The sequence below is a fragment of the Hyla sarda genome, chromosome 7 (assembly GCF_029499605.1).
Source record: "Hyla sarda isolate aHylSar1 chromosome 7, aHylSar1.hap1, whole genome shotgun sequence".
Lineage (NCBI taxonomy): Eukaryota > Metazoa > Chordata > Amphibia > Anura > Hylidae > Hyla > Hyla sarda.
The window spans coordinates 119,187,145-119,202,398 of record NC_079195.1 but is presented as its reverse complement, the minus strand read 5'-3'; the positions used below and the strand labels follow the sequence as shown (position 1 = coordinate 119,202,398).

General features: G+C 40.4%; 1 protein-coding gene across 3 annotated transcripts in view; it reads right to left on the bottom strand.

Moving 5' to 3' along the window:
- The window catches only part of PSD (pleckstrin and Sec7 domain containing), a 612,742-nt gene that overhangs the window by 22,989 nt on the left and 574,499 nt on the right, over nt 1-15,254 (bottom strand). For all 3 annotated transcript variants that reach the window (XM_056530561.1, XM_056530562.1, XM_056530564.1), the window contains one exon: nt 1,664-1,842. In XM_056530561.1, the coding sequence (XP_056386536.1) occupies nt 1,664-1,842 (179 nt within the window). The remainder of the gene's footprint in view (nt 1-1,663; nt 1,843-15,254) is intronic.

Genomic DNA, 15,254 nt, shown 5'->3' with positions numbered 1-15,254 from the left:
TGTTCAAGAAAACTTGTTGAAGTTCAAACTGAGCATCATAATGGGGAAGGGGGATTTATGTGACTTTGAACATGGCATGGTTATCGGTGCCAGATGTGCTGGTCTGAGTATTTCACAAACTGATGATCTACTGGGATTTTGACACACAACCATCTCAAAAATGCCTTGTTGGTGCCAAGGCACAAAAATGCCTTGTTGATGTGAGAGGAGAATGGGCATACTGTTTGTAACAAGTGTTTTTTTTAAGTGCTGTTGCCTTTCTATAATCCCGAACCAAAGTATGCAGAATACCATCTCTGAATGCAAATCATGTCAAACCTTGAAACAGATGGGCTACTGCAGCAGAAGACCACACCAGAGGCCACTCCAGTCAACTAAGAACAGGAATCTGAGGCAAAAATTCCCAATGACTGGCTAATGCAGTATGTCACAAAGTTCACATCATCCCACACTGGTTTCTTGAACATGACAATGAGTTCACTGTACTCCAATGGCCTCCATAGTCACCAGATCTCAATCTAATAGAGCACCTTTGGGATGTGGTGGAACGGGAGATTCACATCATGGATGTGCAGCCAACAAAGCTGCAGAAACTAAGTGATGGCATCATATCCATATGGACCCAAATCTTTGAGGAATATTTCCAGCAACTTGTAGAAAGTATACTACAACATATGAAGGCAACAGAGAGCTAAGTGTACCTAAGAAAGTCGCCAGTGAGTGTAATTCCACAGTTTAAAAAAACTGAGTAACTTTGGAAATAATTTGCCCCAGAAGTGCATTCTAGTGCAAATTATGCTCAGCCAATACCTGGCCAAGATGGGACACTGCTGCAGCCAGTGAATGGCTAAGCCAGCAGGTCCTGCTCTGAACACTGGTCTCGGAAGCAGGAAGAAGGCAGAAGATTGCGGAACTGGACAGAGCTGAACAAGAGTTGCAAGGACCAGCAGGGGACTGGGGCTTAGTAAGTATTGGTTTTCTTTCCTTTCTTTTTTTTCATCCCCAGCAGGATATGAATTTAAAAAAATGCTGGATTTAACATTTAAAGGGGTACTCCGGTGCTTAAACATCTTATCCCCTATCCAGAGGATAGGGGATAAGATGCCTGATCGCGGGAGTCCCGCAGCTGGGGACCCCCGGGATCATGCACGCGGCACCCCGTTTGTAATCAGTGCCCGGAGCGTGTTCGCTCCGGGTCTGACTATGGTCGACCGCAGGGCGGGCAGCGTGTGGCGTCATGCCTCCGCCCCCGTGTGATGTCACGCTTCGCCCCTCAGAGCAAGCCTACGGGAGGGGGCGTGATAGCTATCACACCCCCTCCCGTCGGCTTGCATTGAGGGGCGGAGCGTGACGTCACACGGGGCGGAGGCATGACGCCACACGCTGCCCGCCCTGCGGTCGACCATAATCAGACCCGGGGCGAACACGCTCCGGGCACTGATTACAAGCGGGGTGCCGCATGCATGATCCCGGGGGTCCCCAGCTGCATGTTTAAGCACCGGAGTACCCCTTTAACTATCTTGTTATAATTTTGGAAACATGTGCCCTTGATTTTTAAGAGTTCTGAATGTAGATTTGAATCTAAAAAATAAAATAATAAAAAATAAAACACAATAAGGTAAAAACCTAACCATAAGATCATCTATCTCCCACTACAACTCACTTTTTTTGCAGTCAGGGTCTGCATGGATTTTGCGCACCAACACTCCATACTTATAAGTTGTGATATTAGGATCTTGAGAGAAGTCAAGGAATGGTTTTCCACAACTATTGATGCGTTTTATGGATTTAGGATTTGGATCTGCAAGTTCTGAGAGTGATCTCCTGAGCTCCTCTTCATCTCTGCAGGGATAAAACAAAGCATGTTAATGCACACATACAATTGAAATTGATCTTATAGCTTTATTACAATATCAATGTTTAAAACTTATTTTTTTATGGTTGAATCATGATTGACTGTGGTCCATGATACTTTGTGAACGTAAAGATGCAAAATATTGTAGGCAATAAACCTCACATACAGTAAGAAATTCTTCTGTTACAGCTCATTGAAGAGAAAATAGTCAAGAAGCATGACATATATTGCAGCCTTAGCCAATCACAGCTCATCTCACACTGAACTGCTCTGGGCTGTGTGAAGCAGAGTGAGGGAGGAAGTTCTCCCCTATATGGCTTCAGATTATGTCATGCTTGCTGGGGAACGCCCCTTCTCAGTCTGTGTATCTGAATGAGACTGAGCAGAAAATACAGAGCAATATCAAGGTAGAAAACTAAAAAATAATAAAAAATAAAGGCAGGGGGTGGTTTATCTTGATGGGGCAGTAAACTGGGAGGATTATAAAATTTAACAAGATCATGACAGGTACTTACTCTTTAAGATACAGACAACGCAGATCAGCAATCTGGTGTACCTAGTCCGAGATGGCTGCAGTCCATAGTCAGATCCTAATACTCCTATAATTGAACTATTATGAAGATACCTGTGCTGCTAAGTTAAAAAGTCAACTATGAGTGATTCTGTCCATTAACCCATTAAGCACATTTTGGCCTGAAGGACCAGGACAATTTTATTTTAGAATTTTCGTTTTTTCCTCCTCGCCTTCTAAAAATCATAACTCTTTTAAATTTTCATCCACAGACGATTATGAGGGCTTGTTTTTTGCATAACCAATTGTCCTTTGTAATTACATCACTCATTTTTACCATAAAATGTATGTCGCAACCAAAAAAATACAATTTGTGTGGCAAAATTGAAAAGAAAAAATGCAATTTTACAAATTTTGGAAGGTTTTGTTTTCATACTGTACAATTTACATGAACAATTATATGTTTTCTTTATTCTGTGGGTCAATACGATTGAAATGATACCCATGATTACATACTTTTCTATTATAGTACCAATTTTAAAAAAATCTCAAACTTTTTAACAAAGTTAGTACATTTAAAATCCCTCTATTTTGACGACCTATAACTTTTAAATTTTTCCGTATAAGCTCCAGTATTAGCTTGCGTTCCATGCAAGTCTGCATCCGCTCCTGCACCTCACACCGCATAAAAAAAAGAAGGGGGGGAAGTCAATCCGGCCCTGCTTGCCCGATACAGGGCTAAATCTATGAAAAATACACCTGCCCGGCGCCCGGAACTACATGTCCCAGGCGTCGGGCGATAGGATTTCCACATCCCTGAGGGAATTTGCCTCCCTTGATCACTGTACAGACCCCAGATTAGACCCTCTAAAAAATTCAGACCATAGACTAAAAGAGACCACATACCCCTAAAAAATATAGACTCCAGACCAAATTAATGAATAAAGATATGTTTATATTCCATAAATGTCTCAAATAAATCAGATAGGGAAATATAGAATTACAATAACAAAAACAACAAAATAAAAACTTGGTACTATTACAACTACTGTGGTATCCCGGTGTGGAACACATCCAGTTGCTGCTCTAAATTGGCAGTATCCATTATAGGATCCAACCGAATTATACATCCATTCCAGTGAGAAGCAATTCTACAATGGGAAGAAGAGCCAGGAGAGCCCACAGACCCCCACAGACTCTCCAAGCAGGAGAGGATTACAGGAGATAGAAAGCCTCAATCAACTCAGGTCCATAAATGAACAGTTTTCACCTGGCGGTAAGCCCTAATTCCAGATACCTATGTGGAGAGGAGAGTCAGTGTCTGTCAGCTTCCAAGTTTCTTAGAAGTTAAAGGGGTATTCCAGGCAAAACCTTTTTTTTTTATATATATTAACTGGCTCCGGAAAGTTAAACAGATTTGTAAATTACTTCTATTAAAAAATCTTAAAGGGGTATTCCAGGAAAAAACTTTTTTATATATATCAACTGGCTCCAGAAAGTTAAACAGATTTGTAAATTACTTCTATTAAAAAATCTTAATCCTTTCAGTACTTATGATCTTCTGAAGTTAAGGTTGTTCTTTTCTGTCTAAGTAATCTCTGATGACACGTGTCTCGGGAACCGCCCAGTTTAGAAGCAAATTCCCATAGCAAACCTCTTCTAAACTGGGCGGTTCCCGAGACACGTGTCATCAGAGATTACTTAGACAGAAAAGAACAACCTAAATTTCAGAAGCTCATAAGTACTGAAATGATTAAGATTTTTTAATAGAAGTAATTTACAAATCTGTTTAACTTTCTGGAGCCAGTTGATATATATAAAAAAAGTTTTTTCCTGGATAACCCCTTTAATCCTTCCAATAGTTATTAGCTTCTGAAGTTTTCTAACTGCTCAATGATGATGTCACGTCCCCATAGGAATATCCCCATAGGAACTGCACAGCTCCCGGGACGTGAGTCATCAGAGAGCAGTTAGACAGAAAACAACTCAACTACAGAAGCTAATAACTATTGGAAGGATTAAGATTTTTTAATAGAAGTAATTTACAAATCTGTTTAACTTTCCGGAGCCAGTTGATATATAAAAAAAAGTTTTGGTCTGGAATACCCCTTTAAATAACCCAAGCCAGTATGGTCTAAACCATATTGAGAAAGCCAGTAGCTAGTCAATCAGTAAGGATTACAAGTCATATAGTGCCCTGAAGCACAAACAGCTTGCAGGACAACAGGAGGACCTCTACCTGCCTCCTCGCTGTCTGATCGCCGAATGACTGCTCCGTGCCTGAGATCCAGGCAGAAGCACTCAAGCGCCGATTACACTGATCAATTCCATGCTATTGCATGGCAGTGAACAGTGTAAGAGATCAATGTATGCAAAAAAGTATTAATAAATGTGATTTAACCCCTTCCCTAATAAAAGTAACCCCCCCCCCCCCTATTTCCCATAAAAAAACTATGTAAATAAAAATAAATATAAACATATGTGGTATCGCCACCTGCGTAAATGTCCAAACTATTAAAATATATTGTTAATTAAACCGCACGGTCAATGGCGTGCATGTCAAAAAAATTCCAAAGTCCAACATAGCGTATTTTTGGTCACTTTTTATACCATAAAAAAAATGAATAAAAACAAAAATGGTACCTATAAAAACTTCAGATCGCGGCACAAAAAATTAGCCCTCATACCTCCACATATGCGGAAAAATAAAAAAAAGTTATAGGGGTCAGAAGAGGACATTTTTAAACTTATAAATTTTCCTCCTTGTAGTTATGAATTTTTTTCCAGAAGTACGACAAAATGAAACCTATATAAGTAGGGTATCATTTTAACCGTATGGAGAGATGGTAATGGTAAGATGTCATTTTTACCGAAAAATGCACTGAGTAGAAACGGAAGCCCCAAAAAGTAAAAAAATTGCATTTTTTTTCCAATTTTGTCACACAATTATTTTTTTTTCCCGTTTCACTGTGGATTTTTGGGTAATATGACTAATGTCACTGCAAAGTAGAATTGGTGGCGCAAAAAATAAGCCATAATATGGATTTTTAGGTGGAAAATTGAAAGGGTTATGATTTTTAAAAGGTAAGGAGGAAATAAATAAACTGCAAAAACTGAAAAACGCTGAGTCGTTAAGGGGTTAACAAAAGTTTGTCAATCACCTGTGGGGTGTTCAGGCTCACTATACCCCTTGTTAGGTTTCTTGAAGGGTATAGTTTACCAAATAGTGTGCCATGTGTTTATTTATTTATTTTTATTTTTTGCTGTTCTGGCACCGTAGGGGCTTCCTAAATGCGACATGCCCCCCAAAAACCATTTCAGCAAAATTCGCTCTCCAAAATCCCATTGTCGCTCCTTCCCTTTAGAGCCCTGTAGTGCACTCGCAGAGCATTTTACATCCACATATGAGGTTACACATTTTGGTGGCTTTTTCTCCTTTTACCCCTTGTAAAAAATGAAGAAAAAAAAAAGTTTCCACTTGGCTTTTTTCTTGGAAGTTTTTGGAAAACTGCCACTGCAGTTTTTGAGCCACAGCCAGAAGTGTATTCAAAAGGAATAGGATATATAGGAAGGACTTACACTTCTCTTCCCTTGTGGATCCACTTCAGACTTTGGCTCAAAAACTGCAGTGGCAGTTTTCCAAAAACTGCCAGAAAAAAAACAAGTGGAAACTTAGCCTTTGCTCTCTGCTGACACCTGATGCCCGTATCAGGAACTGAGTAGCATAGGTTTGCTATGGGGATTTTCTCCTGCTCTGGACAGTTCCTGATACGGCATCAGGTGTCAGCAGAAAGCACTGTGGACAAGACAAAAATAAATTCAAAAAGAAAAGAATTTCCTCTGTAGCATACAATTGCTAAAAAGTACTGGAAGGGTAAAGATTTTTTAATAGAAGTAATCTACAAATCTGTTTAACTTTCTGGCACCAATTGATAAAAAAAATAAAAAAAAATAAAAAATTATATATATATATATATATATTATATATATATATATATATATATATATTCCACCCGAGTACCCCTTTAACCTCTTAAGGACCCATGACGTAACGGTGTCAAGGATGGATTAATCTGTGAGTGACTACCGTTATACTAATTTCCGACATAAGAGAATTCCCACCAGGCCAGGTTGGTATGGGTTCCCTCCTCGGTACCCCGGGGAGTTCTGCTTTAATTTATGAAGAAACAGTTGGTTTTAACATTGTGCAAAGTAGGAGGGTAAATTATGACATCACAATTAGCATATACATTCTGATTGGTTGTTCAAATATAGTGTCCGTATATTTTAGCATATCTAGTGTCCATTAATTTTATCAGATGTTTAGTCTTTCCATGGCGTCATGGCAAGGCCTCGGTCCAGAGTCACAAACAGATAATATTCTGAGTATAGGGTTGAAGGATAAAACTATGCATCATCCTATATGCTGATAAGTCATTTGTCGTAGCATAAGTCTTATCTTGCAAGGCTTCTAGCTTGAGATTTCTTCATCTTTCCACTAAGTCAGATGTTTAGACTTCCTGTATTCAGAGTCTCCATCTCAAGACTCTAGTCTTATTGAAAGGGCAAAGCGATAAGATGAAATGTTTTGTATTAAGCATTCTGAGGAATCTGGGTTAAATGGTAAGGGAACAGATATTTTTCCAGCAGCAATGGCATTTTAATATTAATATATTGATCAGTCATTAGAAAAATAAGGGTCATCCCTATCACCGGTACATCATGAGTCCGCTCTCATTCTATAATGCGGGTCGGGCACGGCCTCTAACAATGGCCGGGACCCATGGCTAATAGCGCGCAGCACTGATCGCGGTGTAGCGCTATTAACCCTTTAGACGCGCCATTCAAAGTTGAACGCCGCGTTTAAAGTGAAAGTAAAACCATGCCGGTAAGCTCAGGGAGCTGTTTGAGATCTCCGCGGCTAAATCGCGGCATCCCGAACAGCTTAAATGACAGCCGGAGGGTCCCTACCTGCCTCCATGCTGTCTGATCGCCGAATGACTGCTCAGTGCCTGAGATCCAGGCATGAGCAGTCAAGCGGCAGAATCATCGATCAGTGGTTTCTCATGAGAAACCACTGGTCAATGTAAAAGATCAGTGTGAGCAGTGTTATAGCCCCCTATGGGAGCTATAACATTGCAAAAAAAAGTGAATAAAGATCATTTAACACCTTCCCTAATAAAAGTTTGAATCATCCCCCTTTTCCAATAAAAAAAAAAACTGTGTAAATAAAAATAAGCATATGTGGTATTGCCGCGTGCAGAAATGTCCGAATTATAAAAATATATCGTTAATTAAACCGCACGGTCATTGGCGTATGCGCAAAAAATTCCAAAGTCCAAAATAGTGTATTTTTGGTCACTTTTTATATAATGAAAAAAATTAATAAGTCCTATCAATGCAAAAATGGTACCGCTAAAAAATTCAGATCACGGTGCAAAAAATGAGCCCTCATACTGCCCCATACACGGAAAAATAAAAAAGTTATATGGGTCAGAAGATGACAATTTTAAACGAATACATTTTCCTGCATGTAGTTATGATTTTTTCCAGAAGTACAATAAAATCAAACCTATATAAGTAGGGTATCATTTTAATCATATGGACCGACAGAATAAAGAGAAGTTGTCAATTTTACCGATAAATGTACTGTGTAGAAACGGAAGCCCCCAAAATTTACAAAATGGCGTTTTATTTTTCAATTTTGTCTCACAATAATTTTTTTCCCGTTTCGCCGTAGATTTTTGGGTAAATTGACTGACGTCATTACAAAGTAGGATGGCGCTAAAAATAAGCCATCATATGGATTTTTAGGTGCAAAATTGAAAGAGTTATGATTTTTTAAAGGTAATGAGGAAAAAACGAAAATGCAAAAACGTAAAAAACGCGGGTCCTTAAAGGGTTAAGTTAAGGGTGCCAATCATTTTGTCCAGCCCATTTTTGGAGTTTGTTTTGACATTATGTCTGTCCAATCTGCTCCCTTTTTTGGTTTAGTTCCAAAACAAAACATGTGTATAGTAAAACATGTGTTACTGCAATCCTTTTCTGTGAGAAATACTTCATTTTCTAGAAATAATTCAAGGGTGCCAACACTTACGTCCATGGCCATATAATTTATTTGGAAAGTCCATTTTCATTACAAGCAGAGAGCTTCAAAGTTAGAAAAATGCTAAATTTTCTAATTTTTTATGAAATTTTTGAATTTTTCACCAAGAAAATTTACCACTAACAAAGTAGAATGTCACGAAAAAACTATCTCAAGATCAAATTCATAAATAAAAGCATCTCAGAGTTATTAATGCTTAACGTGACAGTGGTCAGATTTGCAAAAAATGCTCTGGTCCTTGAGGTGAAAATGGGTTTGGTCCTTAATGGGTTAAACCACTCGTGTGTTGCTTTAGCAGTGTGTTTAGGGTCAATGGGGAGATTTATCGAAACCTGTGCAAAAAGGAAAAGTTGCCCAGTTGCCCATAGAAACCAATCAGCTCGCTTACTTCATTTTTAGCAAGGCCTCTGCAAAATGAAAGAAGCAATCTGATTGGTTGCTTTTCCTCTGGACAGGTTTTGATAAATCTCCCCCACTGTCCTGTTGGAAGGTGAAAAATTTTCATTACTCCACAAGGGATCTCCACTGAAGGTTATAGAAAGAATATAGCTATGAATAGTATCTTACATTATGCCAGCTTTCACCCAACTCATGTAAAGAAGGGAATTCCCCTAAGCCAATTTATGCAGCTGAAGAGATTGAATAGGGACCCTGACACCTATAAACGGCAAGCCAAAGAATTGAAGATCAGACTGATATATTGAGGATATCTATCTGTAGTAATAGATAATGCCTAAGAGAAAGTAGATAAGATTAATCAAAACTAAATCTTATATAGACAGTGGAGAAAGAATTCCGATCAGAAACGGAGATTTGTCTTTTCCTTCAATAATTCTCAGATGAACTCCAGGATTAATAGTTCTATAATGCAACATTGGCATATCCTCAAAAACGATAGTGACTTGAAAGACGCAGTTAAACAGCGCCCTATGATTGCCTATTGCAAAAACAAAACTATTGCAGATCATTTGAAAAGCCTTATAAAAACCTAAGTAGAGAGGAATACCAGCAATTGGTTAAAAGGTCTTAGTCCTATAGATAAACACAAATGTGGTAACTGTAAGTATAATACATGTGCTATGAGTTGTCATCTTGGAGGTGTATTCCATTCTATCACCCAATTAATTACTTGTAAAAGTTTGTACATGGTATATTATCTGGTCTTTCCCTGCTCTAGATTTTATATTGGAAAAACAAATAGACCTTTACATGTCAGGTTCCGAGAACACTGCTATACCATTAAAAAAGGAATCAGTGTTCCTAGAATTGCTGAGCATCTACAGAAATACCATAATTTTGATGTTTTGAAATTTGGAGGTTTAGAAAGAGTATCCACACCTGAGAGAGGAGGCGGTAGAGATACTTTGTTATTGCAGCGAGAGGCCCGCTGGATCCTGAGATGTAAAGCTCAGGGTCCGGCTGGATTGAATGACCGCTTGGATTTGTCCCCTTTTTTGTAAGATGCACTTATATTCTTTCCACTCAGGTCTCATTTTTAATATATATTTACTTTAATTTGTCCAATACATAGGTAGTATAGCTCAAGGCGATCAAATAGGCATTTTTGTCTACTTTTGTCCCTCAATATGCTCCACAGCTTTGTTGATATGTAGTCTTGGATACCGTTCTAGCTACCGGACACATAAGAAGTCTTGTGCGATGACGTTGATCTGAGGTCGGAAGAAGTGCGTCATACCGTACGAAGCGGCCAGTGTTGCCTCTGAGCGCTCCTCACCACTGCAACCTCCTCCCATGATCCCGGACTCCTGGACATGGTGATACTTTCCCTGCGGTGAGTGAAACTATCCCGGCTGCTCAGTCGGGCTGTTCAGGACCGCCGCAGGGAAATCGCGGCGTACCGAACAGCTTACAGGACACCGGGAGGGACCCTACCTGCCTCCTCGGTGTCCGATCGGTGAATGACTGCTCCATGCTTGAGATCCAGGCCGGAGCAGTCAAGCGCCGATAACACTGATCACAGGCGTGTTAATACATGCCAGTGATCTGTGTAAAAGATCAGTGTATGTAATGTTATAGGAAGAAGATCCCGGCACTCACTTCTTTCTGCTCAGTGAAAGTATTTATGCATACAAGTGTATATACAGCATACAGCATGTGGACGCGTTTCGGCCAAAGAAGCAAGGATCGGCAATGGGGGCGAATGTGGCCCCCCCATATGCAAATGCCTATATGGCTTACTTTGAAGAGACATATGTCTATTTCCATCACCTCTTCCAGGGAAACATCCAAACCTGGAAGATATTTATAGATTATGTGTTTTGCATATGGGAGGGGCCACATTCCAAACTTCTGGAGTTCATTGAACACTTGAATGGGGTAAGACCGGAATTAAAATTCACCTTGGTCTGTGACCAGAACCAGGCGAGTTTTCTAGACACAATGGTTCAGAAGAACGGTGAGGGAGGCCTTAAAACCGACTTGTTTCGGAAAACCACAGACCGAAACAGTCTGTTGCACTATAGCAGCGCACAACCCTTGGCGGTCAAGAAATCTATCCCCAGGGCCCAGAGACAAAGGATACAGCGTATAGTCACAGACCCAGAAGTAAGGGCCACAAGATTAGCTGAGTTGGAGGATAAGTTCCGCCAGAGGGGCTATCCAGCACATGTTTTAGAGGAGGCCAGGAACCCCACACAAAGAGAGAGAGCAACAGGAAGAATACCTAGAATTCCATTTGTCAGACAGTATCATCCAGTGGTACACAAAATAGATGCCGTAGTGAGAAAACCTTGGCCAATACTGTCTACCTCTTACCCAAGTATTCAGGAATTTCTGAGACCCCGTTAATTTGTAATAAAAGAGCACCTAACCTGAGAGATAGGTTGGTGCGAGTGGATGTGGGCTCCCAGATTACTGAAAGAAAACAAACTGCCCTCAGGACCAAAAAACGTGGCACATTTGCATGTCTGCATTGTGCACAATGCAGCAACGTTATAAAAGGGGACACCTTGTCCCACCCACACACGGTAAGAATATTAAATTACGCCACTTTAGCACCTGTGATACAAAGAATGTCGTCTATGTCATAAAATGCCCATGCGGTCTCCTATACGTTGGAGAGACCTCCCAGCATGTAAGAGACCGCATTAACAGACATAAGTCATCTTTCCGATGTAAAAACCTGCTGTACCCCATCCCATATCATTTTGAAAAAAATGGGACACAATGTATCCCAATTAAGATATCAGGTGAATGACCAGGTACACTGTCCCAGGAGAAGGGGGGACATTAAAAAATTACTGCGCAAGAAGGAAGCCTATTGGATCCACAGACGGTCCACCTTGGAACCCAAAGGCCTTAATAGGGACTATGAATTATCTTCCTTTTTATAAGATGTCACTGGATGTGGTTTTAATTAATAATTACTATTCTCCATTATTTTTAGTTACACCGATGACGGGAATACTCAGGATGGAAGCTCAATAAGATCAGTATATTTGGCCATTTAATATTATTGTCATTATATCTTATTACTCAAATCAGTAAATCATAGTTTGATTGATATATACCTAGCTTCATGTCATCCAAACAAAAGGGACTCTTTTGTATACAAACAAAAATGGTTACCATGACAATACCGGAAGTGGGTTGGGCTTTAACCCCTTCCCGCTATTGGACGTATGCATACGTCCAGGCGAATTACACGTTCGCGCAAATGGACGTATGCATACGTCCAAGCGATCTCCTGCTCTGCCGCGGGCAGCGCAGGAGATCGCGGGTGGGACTCAGTCACCATGACAGCTGTTTGCTGTGTTGGCATGCTGGGAGTTGTAGTTTTGCAAGATTTAGAGGGGTTCAGGCTAGAGATCACTGACAGTGGTCTCTAAACTGTAGCCCTCCAGATATTACAAAACTACAACTCCCAGCATGCTCAGACAGCAGTTTGCTGTCTTAGCATGCTGAGATTTGTAGTTTTGCAACATCTGGAGGGCCACAGTTTAGAGACCACTGTCAGTGATCTCCAGCCTGAACCCCTCTAAATCTTGCAAAACTACAACTCCCAGCATTCAGGAACAGCAAATGGCTGTCTCGGCATGCTGGGAGTTGTACTTGCGTGCCTCCAGCTGTTGCATAACTACATCTCCCAGCATTCTCTTTGGCAATCAGTACATGCTGAGAGTTGTAGTTCTGCAACAGCTGGAGGCACACTGGTTGGGAAATACCGAGTTAGGTAATAGGTTCTATTACCTAACTCAGTATTTTCCAACCAGTGTGCCTCCAGCTGTTGCAAAACTACAACTCCCAGCATGCACGTTCTGTCAGTGCATGCTGGGAGTTGTAGTTTTGCCCCCCCCCCCCCTCCCATGTGAATGTACAGGTTACATTCACACTGGCGGCGGATTACAGTGAATTCCCTGCTTCAGGTTTGAGCTGCAGCAGCCGCAGCTCAAACTCCTAGCGGGAGACTCAGTGTAATCCGCCGTCAGTGTGAATGTAACCTAAAAACACTACACTACGCTAACACAAAATAAAGAGTAAAACACTACATATACACACACGTACACTTTTTCTCCTTTTACCCCTTATGAAAAGGTAAAGTTGGGGTCTACACCAGCATGTTAGTGTAAAAAAAAAACATTTTTGTACACTAACATACTGGTGTTGCCCCATACTTTAAAATTTCACAAGAGGTAAAAGAAAAAAAGCCTCCAAAATTTGTAACGCATTTTCTCCTGAGGACGGAGATACCCCATATGTGGGCTCAAAGTGTTCTGGGGACGCACAACAAGGCTCAGAAGGGAGAGTGCACCATGTAAATTTGAGGTCTAAATTGGTGATTTGCACAGGGGTGGCTGATTTTACAGCAGTTCTGACATAAGTGCAAAACAATAAATACCCACATATGACCCCATTTTGGAAACTACACCCCTCACGGAATGTAACAAGGGGTACAGTGAGCATTTACGCCCCACAGGTGTCTGACAGATCTTTGAAACAGGGGTCTGTGAAAATGAAAAATAAAATTTTTAATTTACACAGCCCACTGTTCCAAAGATCCGTCAAATGCCAGTGGGGTGTAAATTCTCCCTGCACCCCTTATTACCTTCTGTGAGGGGTGTAGTTTTAAAAATGGGGTCACATGTGGGGGGTCCACTGTTCTGGCACCACGGGGGGCTTTGGAAATGCACATGGCCAAATTCTCTCTCCAAAAGCTCAATGATGCTCCTTCTCTTCTGAGCATTGTAGTTCGCCCCCAGTGCACTTCACGTCCACTTATTGGGTATTTCCATACTCAGAAGAGATGGGGTTACAAATTTTGGGGGGTATTTTCTGCTATTATCCCTTGTAAAAATGTAAAATTTGAGGGAAAACAAGCATTTTAGTGTGAAAAAAATATATATTTTTTTACATATGCAAAAGTCGTGAAACACCTGTGGGGTATTAAGGTTCACTTTACCCCTTGTTACGTTCCCCAAGGGGTCTAGTTTCCAAAATGGTATGCCATGTGTTTTTTTTTTCTGTCCTGGCACCATAGGTGCTTCCTAAATGCGGCATGCCCCCAGAGCAAAATTTGCTTCCAAAAAGCCAAATGTGACTCCTTCTCTTCTGAGACCTGTAGTGCGCCAGCAGAGCACTTTTCATCCCCATATTGGGTGTCTTCTGAATCGGGAGAAATTGGGCTTCAAATGTTGGGGGGTATTTTCTGCTATTACCTTTTTTAAAAATGTTAAATTTTTGCTAAACCAAGCATTTTTGGTAAAAAAAAAAATATTTTTTTTACATATGCAAAAGTCGCGAAACACCTGTGGGGTATTAAGGTTCACTTTATCCCTTGTTACGTTCCACAAGGAGTCTAGTTTCCAAAATGGTATGCCATGTCATTTTTTTTTGCTGTCCTGGCACCATAGGGGCTTCCTAAATGCGACATGCCCCCCGAGCAAAATTTGCTCTCAAAAAGCCAAATATGACTCCTTCTCTTCTGAGCATTGTAGTTCGCCCGTAATGCACTTCAGGTCAACTTATGGGGTACCTCCATACTCAGAAGAGATGGGGTTACAAATTTTGGGGGGTATTTTCTGCTATTAACCCTTGCAAAAATGTGAAATTTGGGGGGAAACACACATTTTAGTGAAATTTTTTTTTTTTTTTTTTTACATATGCAAAAGTCATGAAACACCTGTGGGGTATTAAGGCTCACTTAATTCCTTTTTACGTTCCTCAAGGGGTCTAGTTTCCAAAATGGTATGCCATGTTTTTTTTATTTGCTGTTTTGGCACCATAGGGGCTTCCTAAATGCAACATGCCCCCAAAAAACCATTTCAGAAAAACGTACTCTCCAAAATCCCCTTGTCGCTCCTTCGCTTCTGAGCCCTCTACTGCGCCCGCCGAACAATTTACATAGACATATGAGGTATGTGCTTACTCGAGAGAAATTGGGCTACAAATTCAAGTATAAATTTTATCCTTTTACCCCTTGTAAAAATAAAAAAATTGGGTCTACAAGAACATGCAAGTGTAAAAAATGAAGATTTTGAATTTTCTCCTTCACTTTGCTGCTTTTCCTGTGAAACACCTAAAGGGTTAAAACACTTACTGAATGTCATTTTGAATACTTTGGGGGGTGCAGTTTTTGTAATGGGGTCATTTATGGGGTATTTCTAATATGAAGACCCTTCAAATCCACTTCAAACCTGAACTGGTCCATGAAAAATAGCGAGTTCGAAAATTTTGTGAAAAATTGTAAAATTGCTGCTGAACTTTGAAGCCCTCTGGTGTCTTCCAAAAGTAAAAACATGTCAATTTTATGATGAAAATATAAA